Source organism: Dunckerocampus dactyliophorus, chromosome 13, assembly GCF_027744805.1.
Source record: "Dunckerocampus dactyliophorus isolate RoL2022-P2 chromosome 13, RoL_Ddac_1.1, whole genome shotgun sequence".
NCBI classification, from domain to species: domain Eukaryota; kingdom Metazoa; phylum Chordata; class Actinopteri; order Syngnathiformes; family Syngnathidae; genus Dunckerocampus; species Dunckerocampus dactyliophorus.
The window spans coordinates 3,371,229-3,384,314 of NC_072831.1; the positions used below are offsets into that span (position 1 = coordinate 3,371,229).

At 41.6% G+C, this 13,086-nt stretch overlaps 1 protein-coding gene across 1 annotated transcript in view; it reads right to left on the reverse strand.

Annotated features, from left to right (window-relative positions):
- The window catches only part of piezo1 (piezo-type mechanosensitive ion channel component 1), a 127,613-nt gene extending 117,464 nt beyond the window's left edge, over nucleotides 1–10,149 (reverse strand). The window contains exon 1 of the mRNA XM_054796223.1: nucleotides 9,541–10,149. Coding sequence (XP_054652198.1) covers nucleotides 9,541–9,604 — 64 coding nt within the window. The 5' untranslated portion in view covers nucleotides 9,605–10,149. The remainder of the gene's footprint in view (nucleotides 1–9,540) is intronic.
- Between the last annotated feature and the right edge of the window lie 2,937 nt (nucleotides 10,150–13,086).

Below are 13,086 nucleotides of genomic sequence, written 5' to 3' on the forward strand. Positions count from 1 at the left end.
GTTATTTCTAGAGCGCTGCAAATTTATTCGGCTGATTATAGCCATTATAGCACAGGGGTACTCACATTTTCTAATGTAGCGACTTTTAAAATGACCACAAAGTACCAAAGACCTACCTCCTCCTATAAATATAGAAAATACTCTATATATTTACTATGATTATAAATATGAGCATGTATGTACGTTACATATGTATATCAAGTCATCATGATCTATTACTATAAAACATATAGATCAAATGTCACCGGTGAACTTTGAAACTACTATACTAAATACGAATGATTAGTATTTTCACACTGCTGTATAGGGTATATACACTATGTATATATAGTATGTGTAAGTCAAAAACAGCTTTCATACAAAATATAGATTTCTGTACCAGCGGCTCTCAGATGATAATAATCCTTTCAGACGTCAGTAAATTATGAATACTCAAAAAAAACTAGCCTGCCCTTATTCACAAGTCAGTGAAATAACGTTGCAATGGGATGTTGTATCTGAGTTCCAAAGTGCGCAACAAAGCACAAAAGCCCTGCTTCTTGAATGACCGAATAAGGCCATAAATCCTTCGCAATAAAAGTTGCGATTGACTTTGTGATTCGCTTCGCCTTTTCCGACTTGGGTGGAAAATTACTTATCACCTGCTCGATGGTTCTCTGGTTGGCAGCAACTTCAGCTGCCTGTTTTTCCTCCTAGTTCGGGTGGAAACGTGCTGTGGTTTTTCATGTTTGTCGTGCTCCCAAAATATTTTAAGCTTGTATGACAAAACTTGCATTTTGTCTGGCTGTTGTCCAGCTCATTTTTACTTTCAACTACGTGAAAGCCAAAGTGCTTCCAGACGCTCACTTTAAATCCAGCGGGTTTGGGTCGGAGTTTACACTCAGCCATTCTGGTAGTGTCTTACACTTAGGTGCACCTCCATAAACTGTCCGGGCGGCACTTCTGCTTTCCTCCTTTTTTGTTCCATCAGCATCGATTATTGACATTTAAGAATAATAAATAGTTAATGTCCGCATCACGATGCATCTAAGAATCGATTATTTCCCCCACCCCCACTCTATATGGACACACCCACCTGTATATACTGTATATTCACGCACACGAGTACACATACAGTAGACATACAGACCCTTTCCAAAAAATTAGAATGTCATGGAAAAGTTGTTTAATTTCCATAATTCCATTCAAAAAGTTAAACTTTCATAGATGATAGATTCAGGGCCCACAATTTAAACGATTTCAAGTATTTATTTGTTTATTTTTACATAATTTGGGCTTCCAGCTCATTAAACCCACAAAAACAGGAATTCAAAAAATTAGAATACTGTGAAGAAATCAGCCCAAATTTTGCAGGGCATGAATGTTTTAAACTGAGTGTCACACACTAATCATCTACTAAACTCAAATCACCTGCACAGGCTTCCCCAGGTGTCATTAAATTGCTTCAGTTTGGTTCAATTGTCTCAGTTGAGTTCAATATGGGGAAGACTGCAGACATGACAACTGGCCAGAAGACCATCATTGATACCCTCCATAGGATGGGTAAGCCACAAAAGTTCATAGCTAAGGAGGCTGGTTGTTCACAGAGTGCTGTGTCCAAGCATATCAATGAAAGTCTAGAGGAAGGGCAAAATGTGGCAGGAGAGGATGCACCAGCAAAAGAGATGACCGTGGGCTTCAGCGGATTATCAAACAGGGAAGATTCAAGAATCTGGCAGAGATCCAGAAAGAGTGGAATGAAGCATTCAGACGCATCCGGGAGATGGGCTACAACTGTCGGGTTCCTCGGGTCAAGCCACTTCTGAACCTGAGCCAACGTAGGAAGCGTCTCCACTGGGCCAAGGAGAAGAAGGACTGGACTGTTGTCCAGTGGTCCAAGGTCCTCTTTTCCGATGAAAGTAAAGTGTGCCTTTCATTTGGGAATCAAGGTCCAAGGGTTTGGAGGAAGACGGGTGAGGAACAGAACCCAAGCTGCCTGAGGTCCAGTGTGAAATATCCACAGTCCGTCATGATTTGGGGTGCAAAGTCCGGTGCAGGTGTTGGTAAACTCTGCTTTCTTAAATCCAAGGTCACCCCAACAGTCTACCAGAATGTTTTAGAGGACTTCATGATTCCTTCTACTGAGGATCTGTATGGAGATGCAGATTTCATCTTCCAGCAGAACCTGGCCCCTGCCCATACCGCCAGAAGCACCAAAACCTGGTTTGATGCCCATGCCATCACAGTGCTTGACTGGCCAGCCAACTCACCGGACCTAAACCCCATTGAGAATCTATGGGGTATTCTCAAGAGGAACATGAGGGGCACCAGACCCAACAACAAAGAAGAGCTGACAGCAAGCATCAAGGAAATCTGGGCTTCCATAACTCCCAGGCAATGCCACAGGCTGATTGCTTCAATGCCACGTGGCATCGAGGCAGTGATTAAGGCAAGGGGATTCCCAACCAAGTATTGAAGATTGACATATCGTTTTGAAAGTACCATATTTTGATTGATTTGATGTGATCCTAATTTCTTTCTTTTTTTCCTGCAAAAACTGAGAAGTAAATGGTGATTTCTTCACAGTATTCTAATTTTTTGAATTCCTGTTTTCGTGGGTTTTATGAGCTGTAAGCCCAAATTACGTAAAAATAAACAAATAAACACTTGAAATTGTTTAAATTGTGGGCCCTGAATCTATAATCTATGAAAGTTTAACTTTTTGAATGGAATTATGGAAATTAAACAACTTTTCCATGACATTCTAATTTTTTGGAAAGGGTCTGTATACAATATGTCTAGACAGCACAAAGAGCGGATTGGCCTGTTGCTGAAATTTCAGTTGTTGAACTTTTTGTCGCTCAGTTACTTCATGTAATTTTGACTAAACAATGTTCCATTTTAAGATACAAAAGTCAAAAGGTTCAAAGGTTTGTTTTTTGCCATTCCATTCACGTTTGCACATGATAGAAGAAACATGCGCTCAGGTCGCAGCACAATATCAGCAGGCAATGAAAGACAACAATAAGAATATTTCTAAAAGACAGACATTAACATTCGCAGTCACATTCAACATACTTAACATTCACAAAATGTGGCAAGGTCGGGTTAATTCTCCACAGCAGATGGCAGCAGTGCAGCATAACAAAGTGTTTAAGGCATCTGGTACTTTTTTCACAAAATATATCTCAAGGTAAAGAAAAATCGCACTGTAAGTTTTTTCCACTATTGTGCCCTAAACTGAACAACAGCATAACAGCACCCAGGACCCCAAACTTCTTCCCAAATCCAGGAATGTAGAAAAAAAAATCAATAAAATGTACAATATGGAGGTAGAAAATAAACTGTTTAAGACTTTTAAGACAATCATGAGACTGGACTGAGACCAACAAAATAAGTAGCATTCCATTCCATTTTCCTCCGCTTATCCGGGTCCGGGTCGCGGGGGCAGCAGCTTAGTAGGGAAGCCCAGACTTCCCGGTCCCCGACCACCTCCTCCAGCTCCACCGGGAGGACACCAAGGCGTTCCCAGACCAGCTGTGAGACATAATCCCTCCAGCGTGTCATAGGTGTTCCCTGGGGCCTTCTCCCGGCTGGGCATGCCCGAAACACCTCACCAGGGAGGCGTCCGAGAGGCATCCGGACTAGATGCCCGAGCCACCTCAACTGGCTCCTCTCGATGTGAAGGGGCAGCGGCTCTACTCTGAGCTCCTCCCGGATGACTGAGCTCCTCACCCTCTCTCTTAGGGTGAGTCCCGCTACCCTACGAAGAAAACTCATTTCAGCCGCTTGTATCCGCGATCTCGTTCTTTCGGTCACGACCCAAAGCTCATGACCATAGGTGAGGGTGGGAACATAGATCGAATGGTAAATTGAGAGCTTTGGCTTCCGGCTCAGCTAGCAGTTCTCCTCCAGCAATGGAGACACGGAATAGAGTCCATTCGGACTCAATATCCTCGTCCCCCCCCGGGATGCAGGTGAAGCTCTGCCGGAGGTGAGAGCTGAAGACTTGACGAACAGGAGACTCTGCCAAACGTTCCCAGCACACCCTCACTACACGTTTGGGTCTCTGCGGTAGCAGAGAGGACATCTGTAAGCTGAGAGCCCCAGCTTCAAATAAAGTGACCTATAACCTAAAACAGATTAAATATATCTCTCACAACTTTGAAAAAAGACCTCTACATCCAAACTCCAGTTGCAAGTATTGAACAGATGAGTTCTTTTTTTAGAAACACTGCACCTCCCTGCAGTAGGAACAAAACAAAATGATATTCTGACATCACCTATTTCCAAATGAGAAACACAGGAGTCCGTTAAGAAACTCAAAGCAAATAAATCAGCTGGTATGGATGGCGTGCCATCTAAATGGGATAAGAAAGTCCTGTCACAACTTGAATCCTCATGCAACTATAGTCGCTCGTGCTTCAAACATTGCTCCCTCACCCTATCGCGTTTTTCGACAATGAATTAATTAATTCTCTTTCGTGGTTGAATAGGGTCCATCATTATTATCATCATCTATAATCTATAATATCATCTATAAAGCTTGCGTATGCAAAAAAAAAAAAAAAGCGTCCGGAAAGTTGCGTATGCTGTTTTCCATGCCAAGTATGTAATCTATAAAAACCCAACCTGACGTGAGAATGTGCGCACCGGTACACCACCTTTGTAGCTGGCGTACGCACTTCCAGGAGACACGGCAATTTAAGTGGTGAAGTGAAGTGGGTATTTACTGGCCAATAAGATGTATCCATCATTGCATGGAAACACATCATTATTCACTTAAAAACATTTGTGGAAAGTGTTGCTATTTTACATGACACCTACGGATATCATTTGTCATTTATCATAAACCCATCCCTGACCACACTTGAAACTAAGGGGTAGGCGGAGCTACAACACCTGCTGAGAAGATGGACGCAGGGAGACCGAAAGAAATCACACATAATTACTGAATTCCACAGTAAAGTCACTCATGGTTTATTATTTTCTCAATCATTTGCTACTCCACGTAAATATTCACTATGTTTTGAATTGTTGGTTTTCACAAGTTATAACTAGCCGGCTAACACCGATATCTGACTTCACTGCAATCTACTGCATTTAATGAATGATTAGATAATGATTATGGTGAGATACGTGTACCGTATTCAGCATACAGGATGGATGGTCAGGAGGTGAGCTAAATAAAAGATGTAAACAACATCACCATATGGACAGCACACTTTTGGAATCTACTCTTGTCCCATCTATTTTTTCCCATCACTCTATATTTGTTTTCAGCACACTTTTACTACGCTACTATCACTATTATTATTGTACAGTATTTCCAATGAGTTAATAGTTGTAGCCTATCAATCATGCATGTGTCATTCCTGCAGGAGATGCTGAGCCAAGTGAAGTCAGCTGCTCAACAACACAGCAGCACTCCAGGACCTTTCAAAAGCTACAATCTCAGTATGAACATATTGTTGTACAAATACAACAAAATGCAATAATGGGCTTTCTTACAAAACAATCAGAGAGAACATCTATGACACCAGGAGAAAAACAGGGAGGTTTTTAAACCTTGAAATGATGATAAAGTTTATACATGTGTTGATGACGTTTGTTATTGTTTATTTCATATGTATATTTGCTACATTTTCTATTTTTATCAATGTCGTCACAGTGCTGCTGCTTGTAAGCTGTTATTTATTACAATTGGGTTTTTTTTGTAATCAATGTCACAGTTTGTACAAATGTGTGCCTTTTATTAGAAAAACAGGTGTTGTGAAGTAGGCGAAAACACTGAAATAATGTAGTCATGTATGCACCTTACTTTATGGAAGGAAGGAAGCATTTATTATAAACCATTTCATTATCTCATCTGCACATGTCACAGACCGCAAGCGGTGAAGGGTGATGATGTAGCAAGAATCAAGTGGTGTCCAATTTCTTAGTGGCTTCTTCCCCTGGGCCCTAGGTTTTAAGGGGTAAGGGAAGGGGTAAGATGAAGGGGTAGAATTGGGATTCAACCTTACCCTTTCCTTTTCCACAAATGATGGGCTTTTGTTTTGTTTTTTCTCAAATGTGGTATCAATTTGGAGAAATGTAGAAACATGCTCACTAAAAATGGAAATGTGTGCCACTTTTTTTTTTTTTCTTTTAGTTTTGCCTCGGTTCGCCCTGTTCCACAGTGGACGTCCTGTCATTCAATCTTTGTTTCATTGGTTATGCCACTGCTATGTCATTCACATCTACTTTTTCCAGTATTTCCACCTTCCCATCAACCGTGATTCCGAATGACAGCGGCCATGGCTCTTTAAATATGGATGCCACATTCATGAGTCACTTTGCATTGACCACTTGGCAGGGGTCAGGAACCTTTTAGGCTAAGAGAGCCGAGAAAGCCACATATTTTACAATGTACTTATGTGAGAGACATATGATTTTTTAACACTGAATTTAAGCAACTGTGTGCATTATTAAGCAAGACCAACTATTTTAGAATATAATAAGTCTCTGAATTTCTTCTTTTAATAGCTTTGTTATACTAAAGCTAACTCGGGGTATAATGATTCATCCAACTATATCGATCTGTGTTCGGCAAGTATCCGTTCCGGATGACATATATCGATCTAACACAGATTAAAAGGTAATCAATCGATTAAATCGATACTAGGAAATAAAGTATTAGATTTAAGCACGGCAGGCTTTATATGGATGTGTGTTGTTTGTCTTTTTTTTATGATAAAAACGTTACTCTATTCAGTCTGTCTGTCTGTGACGTCATTGCCTTCCGGGTATGTGGTTGTCATGGGCGCTGTCGTGGACCTGTGAAATACAATTGATTCCCATCTTCTTCTTTTGGTCCGTTGATTCTCTTTATTCAGTATTGACATTTAACTCATCTACCCTTATTTGGAACTCCTTTTAAGTGACATTTATGGGGACAATATGCAAAGTAAGGACGCTTTGTACTCCTCTAGACCAGGGGTCTCAAACTCAATTCCACTGGGGCCCAGTGGAGGTGGAGTCTGGGTGAGGCTGGGCCGCATCAAGTATTGGGAGTAGGGCTGGGAATCTCAGGGTACCTCACGATACCATACAATTCACAATACATCCATGTGATAACACCACTGTTCAGTTCAGTGTTGGTGTTTACTTTCCCTTGTAAGTATGTAAGTACCACTGAGCTTGCCCGGATGTTGCGGCCTGCAGTTACACTACTCTTTGATGTCCAGTCGCGGGCCGCAAGATACGATTTGGTGGGCCGCAAATGACCCGCAGGCCGCGAGTTTGAGACCCCTGCTCTAGACAGTAGTTTACGGAGCAGTAGCAGTGACGCTTAGTGATATCATCATCATCCAGCGCGGCGTGTTCAGGTCAAAAACACATATGTGCACTGCAAAACGTCTGTCATTTGTGTATTCTTGCTAGTTGCTGCATCGTTTTTTTCAAATGGCTGCTCTGATAATCCTCCTGATTATCAGCACCCAAAAATTAAGCCCCTGCTTAGGTGAGAAATGAAAAAGAAACCTTGCCACATTCCTGATTTTGTATTGCATTTTAACTCATTTTTGCACTCATTGATAATTTATTCTTAAGTATGTCAGCATTATTAATAAGTTATACCTGATTCCCTTACAAAAAACAAGGGGAATCTAGGAAAATTCACCTGCACTGTCCAGTATCCAGGTGTTTATAGTCACACTATATATATACACTAGGTCGCAACTTACGAACACCCGAGTAGCGAACACTCGCGGATACGAACACAAGCCAACTGGTCTATAATTTATTTTATTTTGCCTTGTAGTCAGTTGCTCACTGTACATGCTTGACCAGTAGAGGGCACTGTGACACTGCTATTGGGACCAACAGAGGAAGCCTTGGAGCTAATGAGACCAACAGAGGAAGAGTTGGACACTGGTGAGATAAAGATGAATGGAAAGCTAAATTATACAACCCTGACAGAGCGTGTGATTAAAGTTTATGAAGAGTTAATAGGCCTGCTTAATTCTACACCACCCACAGAACACTACCTCTTTTAGAAGAGTCTAACGACGACGACCATTTGTCCTTTTTTTCAATAACTCCTCCTCCTCCTCCTCCACCACGACGACGTATGCTCGACCACTCCTCTTCAAAGGTAAATAACATTTATCATTACGTATTATATCATTTTTATTATTGTTTTTTCATTAATTATCCTCGTTTAATATTACTACTGCATCCAAACTCATATTTACATACATACACATATACTGTATATGTATACACGTACATGTAGTACCTAAATCATTGCTAATATTACCTTTTCACCTACTTAAGAACAATTCGACATAAGAACGGTCGTCTGGAACCAATTGTGTTCGTAAGTTGGGGACCTAGTGTGTATGTATGTATGTACAGTATATATATATATAAATAGCATTAGCAGTGCACTAGCTGGTCACCGCAAAAGATTTTCAATATATCAGCAAAACGTATGCTGATTATAGCCATCTAATTGATCTTATTTATTGTGTAAAACTAAGTCAGGAAAAACATCAAATTAAAAGCACTAAATTAATACAGAGCCTGGAGTTTGTTATCCAGAGAGTGCACCAACAAATATGCACATTAGCACTTACATAAAATTTGATGTTATTTACAAATTATTTTTTTGTTGTTGTTGTTTTTTTGTTTGTTTTTTTAAGCACTGCGCCTGAACATTTCCCGTGGACCCCCGTTCAGTGGTTGGTGACCCTGCCTTACAGCTTCCTTGGGGATATGATGTGCTTGTTTACACATTGGAAAAATACTGTAAGAATGACACTTTTATACAATTGGCTTCTTTATTTTATCGTATAAGATTCATGTCTACGTCAACAAATGTAACCATCGAATCGACTCATATTGTTTGTACACAGTAGCAAATCGTATCAAATCGTTCTGTTTTTAAAATACATTATGTTTCAATCTTATTGTAACAAGTGTATCTAGATGTGCATTGAATAGTCTACCAAAAAGAGATTTACATTCCTAGAACGAGTTAACGGCGACCAGTACCCGTCAGTCTGAATTCAGTCCCAAAAACAAACATCTTTGAAAGACTCGTTCATGACTCGCACATGTCTGGTGGAGATGATAGAAAGGGTGTGGCTTGAGCAAATACGTATCTCATTGTTATAGTCATAAACCGTTTCCTGTCCATCGCAATGCTTGACATTTCATTCCAGTGCATCTCTAAATGCCACAACATCGTTTGTGTGTGTGGGGGGGTATCCCATAAAATATTAAATTCCACAATTTCATTAGAATATCCGACGCATCCAAACTTCCACACATGTTGGACCACGACCAAATGAGGCCATGATCGATTCGATAGATATTTCTCGTCCTGCACTCAACAGGTTTTCGAAAATCCAATAAAACGTTTGATGGGTGTGTTTGTGAAACAGAAACGCACACACACTGGTGGTAAAAGAACATGCAACAAGGGTATGTTCGGAGTAAATACACTGAAATACACCATACGGTGCACACGTTATGAATGTTGACATGAATCATTAAAGTGAAAGTTTGGGGGCTTACCTGTTAACAAGACGACTGGCAGAACAAAGCAGTAAATGAGCCAAACAATCACCTGGAGATCCATGACGTTTGGGTCAATAAAAGACCCCGATGGCGGCGACGTCTCGAATAGTTTTCCACAAGTACACCATAACAAGAACAAGCAAAGTTATTTTAAAAAGCGTAATCCCTGGCCTACTTTGGAAAAAGACCACAATAGTACACTAGTCTTCCACTTCCAAAACGTGTCGGAGTAAAGTCACGTCTGTGCTCAGGAAGGCGACTTTCCACTGCTTCTGTCGGCAGAGGGAAAAAAAAAAAAGTTGCGTTGGAAGGAGGCCCAGTCTGAAGTCTGAAGTCAGTATTCGGATGGAAAATGTGATTCATGGGCTGAAGGGCGTTCATAGAGCAGTAATTCTGTGTTCCTGGTCACTTCCCTGTTGCACTTATTACCCGCTGGCACTGCAGCCTCGATACAACTTTTCAGCGCATGTCAGAATGTGACTAACTTTATAAAACGTAAAACATATCCGTCTAGTGGTACCGGGTGGTTCAGTTACTCTTGGAAATTGTTTGACATATTCCAGTAACACGCAACAGAACTTTTTATAGCCCGACTGTCCCACCTGTTCCAAGTTAATGAGCGCGGTGCAGTAGAGATGTGCGAATATTGAACGAGTCGTTCAAAACTTGTGAGTGTTTTCACTGAATCGGCAATGACGGGTACTCGTCTCTGTTAACTCGTTCACTTACTCACACCTGCCACATCTAGCTAATTTAAAAAGGAAATCAAGCAGCATATCAGGGCGTGATTAAATGTGGGAGAAGTCGATGGAGGTGACAGAACTTTATGAGCTCTGTGATCGGTGACTCCAGTGATTTGAGTACCCGATACACGCTGGGGGTCTGTGCATACCGCACTGTGGACGGGTGACTCGAGTATATCAAGTACCCGATTCACTACAGTGAGTGAACTCGAGTCAGTAAGAGGAATGGAGTTTCCCATCACGACTGCGCACGTAATTAGCGCCCTCTAGCGTATTAATATACAACCCACAGTAAAGTTTGCAAAATGACAAAACTTTAAGATGAAAATGAAGCCATGGGTGACTCTTTCGTTCTACCGAAATGGCCACAAACGTATAAATACAGTTTTGTGTAGGCATGTACTTGAACATAAGATTACTGGGCAGCATGGTGTGCCAGTCGTTATGCAACTCAGAAAGTGAAGTTCCACATATGAGTGACGCATAAAAGGACATAAACATACTAAATTATGAGCTTTTCCAACAAAGGATGATAAAGGACATTTTTTTAAATCACACAAAAGTGACAAAAATAGCAAACCAAACAAAGCTAAAGAAAAACAACTGAACCTACAAAAACAATTTATGCAACGCACGACAGAGCAAACAAATAAACAATCAACGCTAAACCACCAAACTAAGTGTTCATTTGTATTAAAAGAAAAAATGAAAATGGCTGAAGTTCTTGTTTGATACCACGAGCATGTGAGAGTTAGCTCTGTCTCGGAGAGCACCTGAACGCACCTTCCAAGTCAAACGCATCTGTGCGCTGGGTGCAGAAAGGGTTAGGGATATAAAGGACACCGCACAGTAGAATAAAGGTTATAAGAGACTTAATATGGGGCCCCCTGTTGGCACTAGGCAGTCGTCTAGTAATAACCAAGGACTCCAAATGAATAAGGTTTCCTTGCGAACTGTGAATGCCGAATGAACAGAGTGTAGTACGCCATGGCGCCAAAGTCCGCCATGATGGTTAGCAAGAGAGGTGGGCGCGGCTAGGCGGACAACCGTGTACAATCTGTTCACCAGCGCTGTGCTGAGTGTAAAACTTATACAAAGTGCGTACACTTTGATGAAATGGATGAATGTTATTGACTGAACACTGCTTATATATATATATATATATATATATATATATAAAAAATTAAAAAGGAGCACTTTAAAGAAACACATTAGATACATCAGATCTCAATATGAAGTTGGATATCTATACAAATAACGACAGGGCAGTGTCTTAGGAACAAAAGGATGCCAAGTCTTTTAATGGAAATAAGTTTTCAGCCTACAGAGGGCTCAATTGTGTAGACACCATAAAATCAGAGTGAAATGAAGATGTGGCAGGCTAGTCCATTTTTTCCAAAACTTAATTTCTGCAACTCAAAATGCTTTTCAGTATCTTGTGTGGCCCCCACGAGCTTGTATGCACGCTTGACAACGTCGCGGCATGCTCCTAATGAGACTACGGATGGTGTCTTGTGGCATTTCCTCCCAGATCTGTGTGAGGGCATCCCTGAGCTGTTGTACAGTCTGAGGAGCAGCCTGGCGGCGCCTAATGGACCGAAACATAATGTCCCAGAGATGTTCTATTGAGGTTGAGTCAGGGGATCGTGAAGGCCATTCAATTGTTTCCAATTCCTTCATGCTCCAGGTTCTGCCTGCATACTCTTGCCACGCATTGTCGTGCATTAGGAGGAAACCAGGACCTACTGCACCAGCGTAGGGTCTGACAATGGGTTCAAGGATTTCATCTCGATACCTTATGGCAGTCAGAGCACCATTTCCTAGGCAATAGAGGTCTGTGCATCCCTCCATGGATATGCCTTCCCAGACCATCACTCACCCACCACCAAACCTGTCATGTTGAACGACATTGCAGGCAGCATAAAGTTCTCCTTGTCTTCTCTCTTTCACGTCTATCACAGGTGCTCAGGGTGAACCTGCTCTCGTCTGTGAAAAGTACAGGGCGCCAGTGGCGGACTTGCCAATTCTGGTGTTCTTGAGCAAATGACAGTCGAGCTCCACGGTGCTGGGCAGTGAGCACAGGGCCCACTACAGAACGTCGGGCCCTCAGGCCACCTTCATGAAGTCTGTTCCTGATTGTTTGGGTAGAGACATTCACACCAGTGGCCCTCTTGAGGTCATTCTGTAGGGCACAAGCAGTGCTCAGCCTGTTCCGCCTTGCACAAAAGAGCAGGTATCGGTCTTGCTGAGGGGTTGAGGACCTTCTTCGGCCCTTTCCAGCTCTCCGAGAATAGTCTCCTGAAATCTCCTCCATGTTCTGGAGATTGTGCTAGGAGACACATTAAACCTTCTTGCTGCAGCACATGTGGATGTGCCATCCTGGAGAAGTTGGACAACCTGTGAAACTTCTGTAGGGTTAAGGAATCACCTCATACTGCCAGTAGAGATAATTACGCAAGCCAAAATCAGCACGAGTAGAAAACCAGCCAAAAAAGATCAAGAGGGAGAAACTTGAAATGACCTCCACATGTAAAACCAGTCCTGTTTTGAGGGTTTTCTAATTGTTACCACTGAAGTGCACCTGTTGTTAATTCCATGAACACCAATACAGCTGAAATTGATTAACGAGGCCCTCAGCTGCTTAACCAACCAGAAAATTATCAGACAGGTTTAATTCAATTCATGCCAGGCCCAATAAAAACATGTTCCTTGAATTTTTGTGAGCAGTGTATATATGTACATATATAAATGGGTAAAAATCCATTATATTGCCGAAATAAGACCTACATGTAGATGCCCA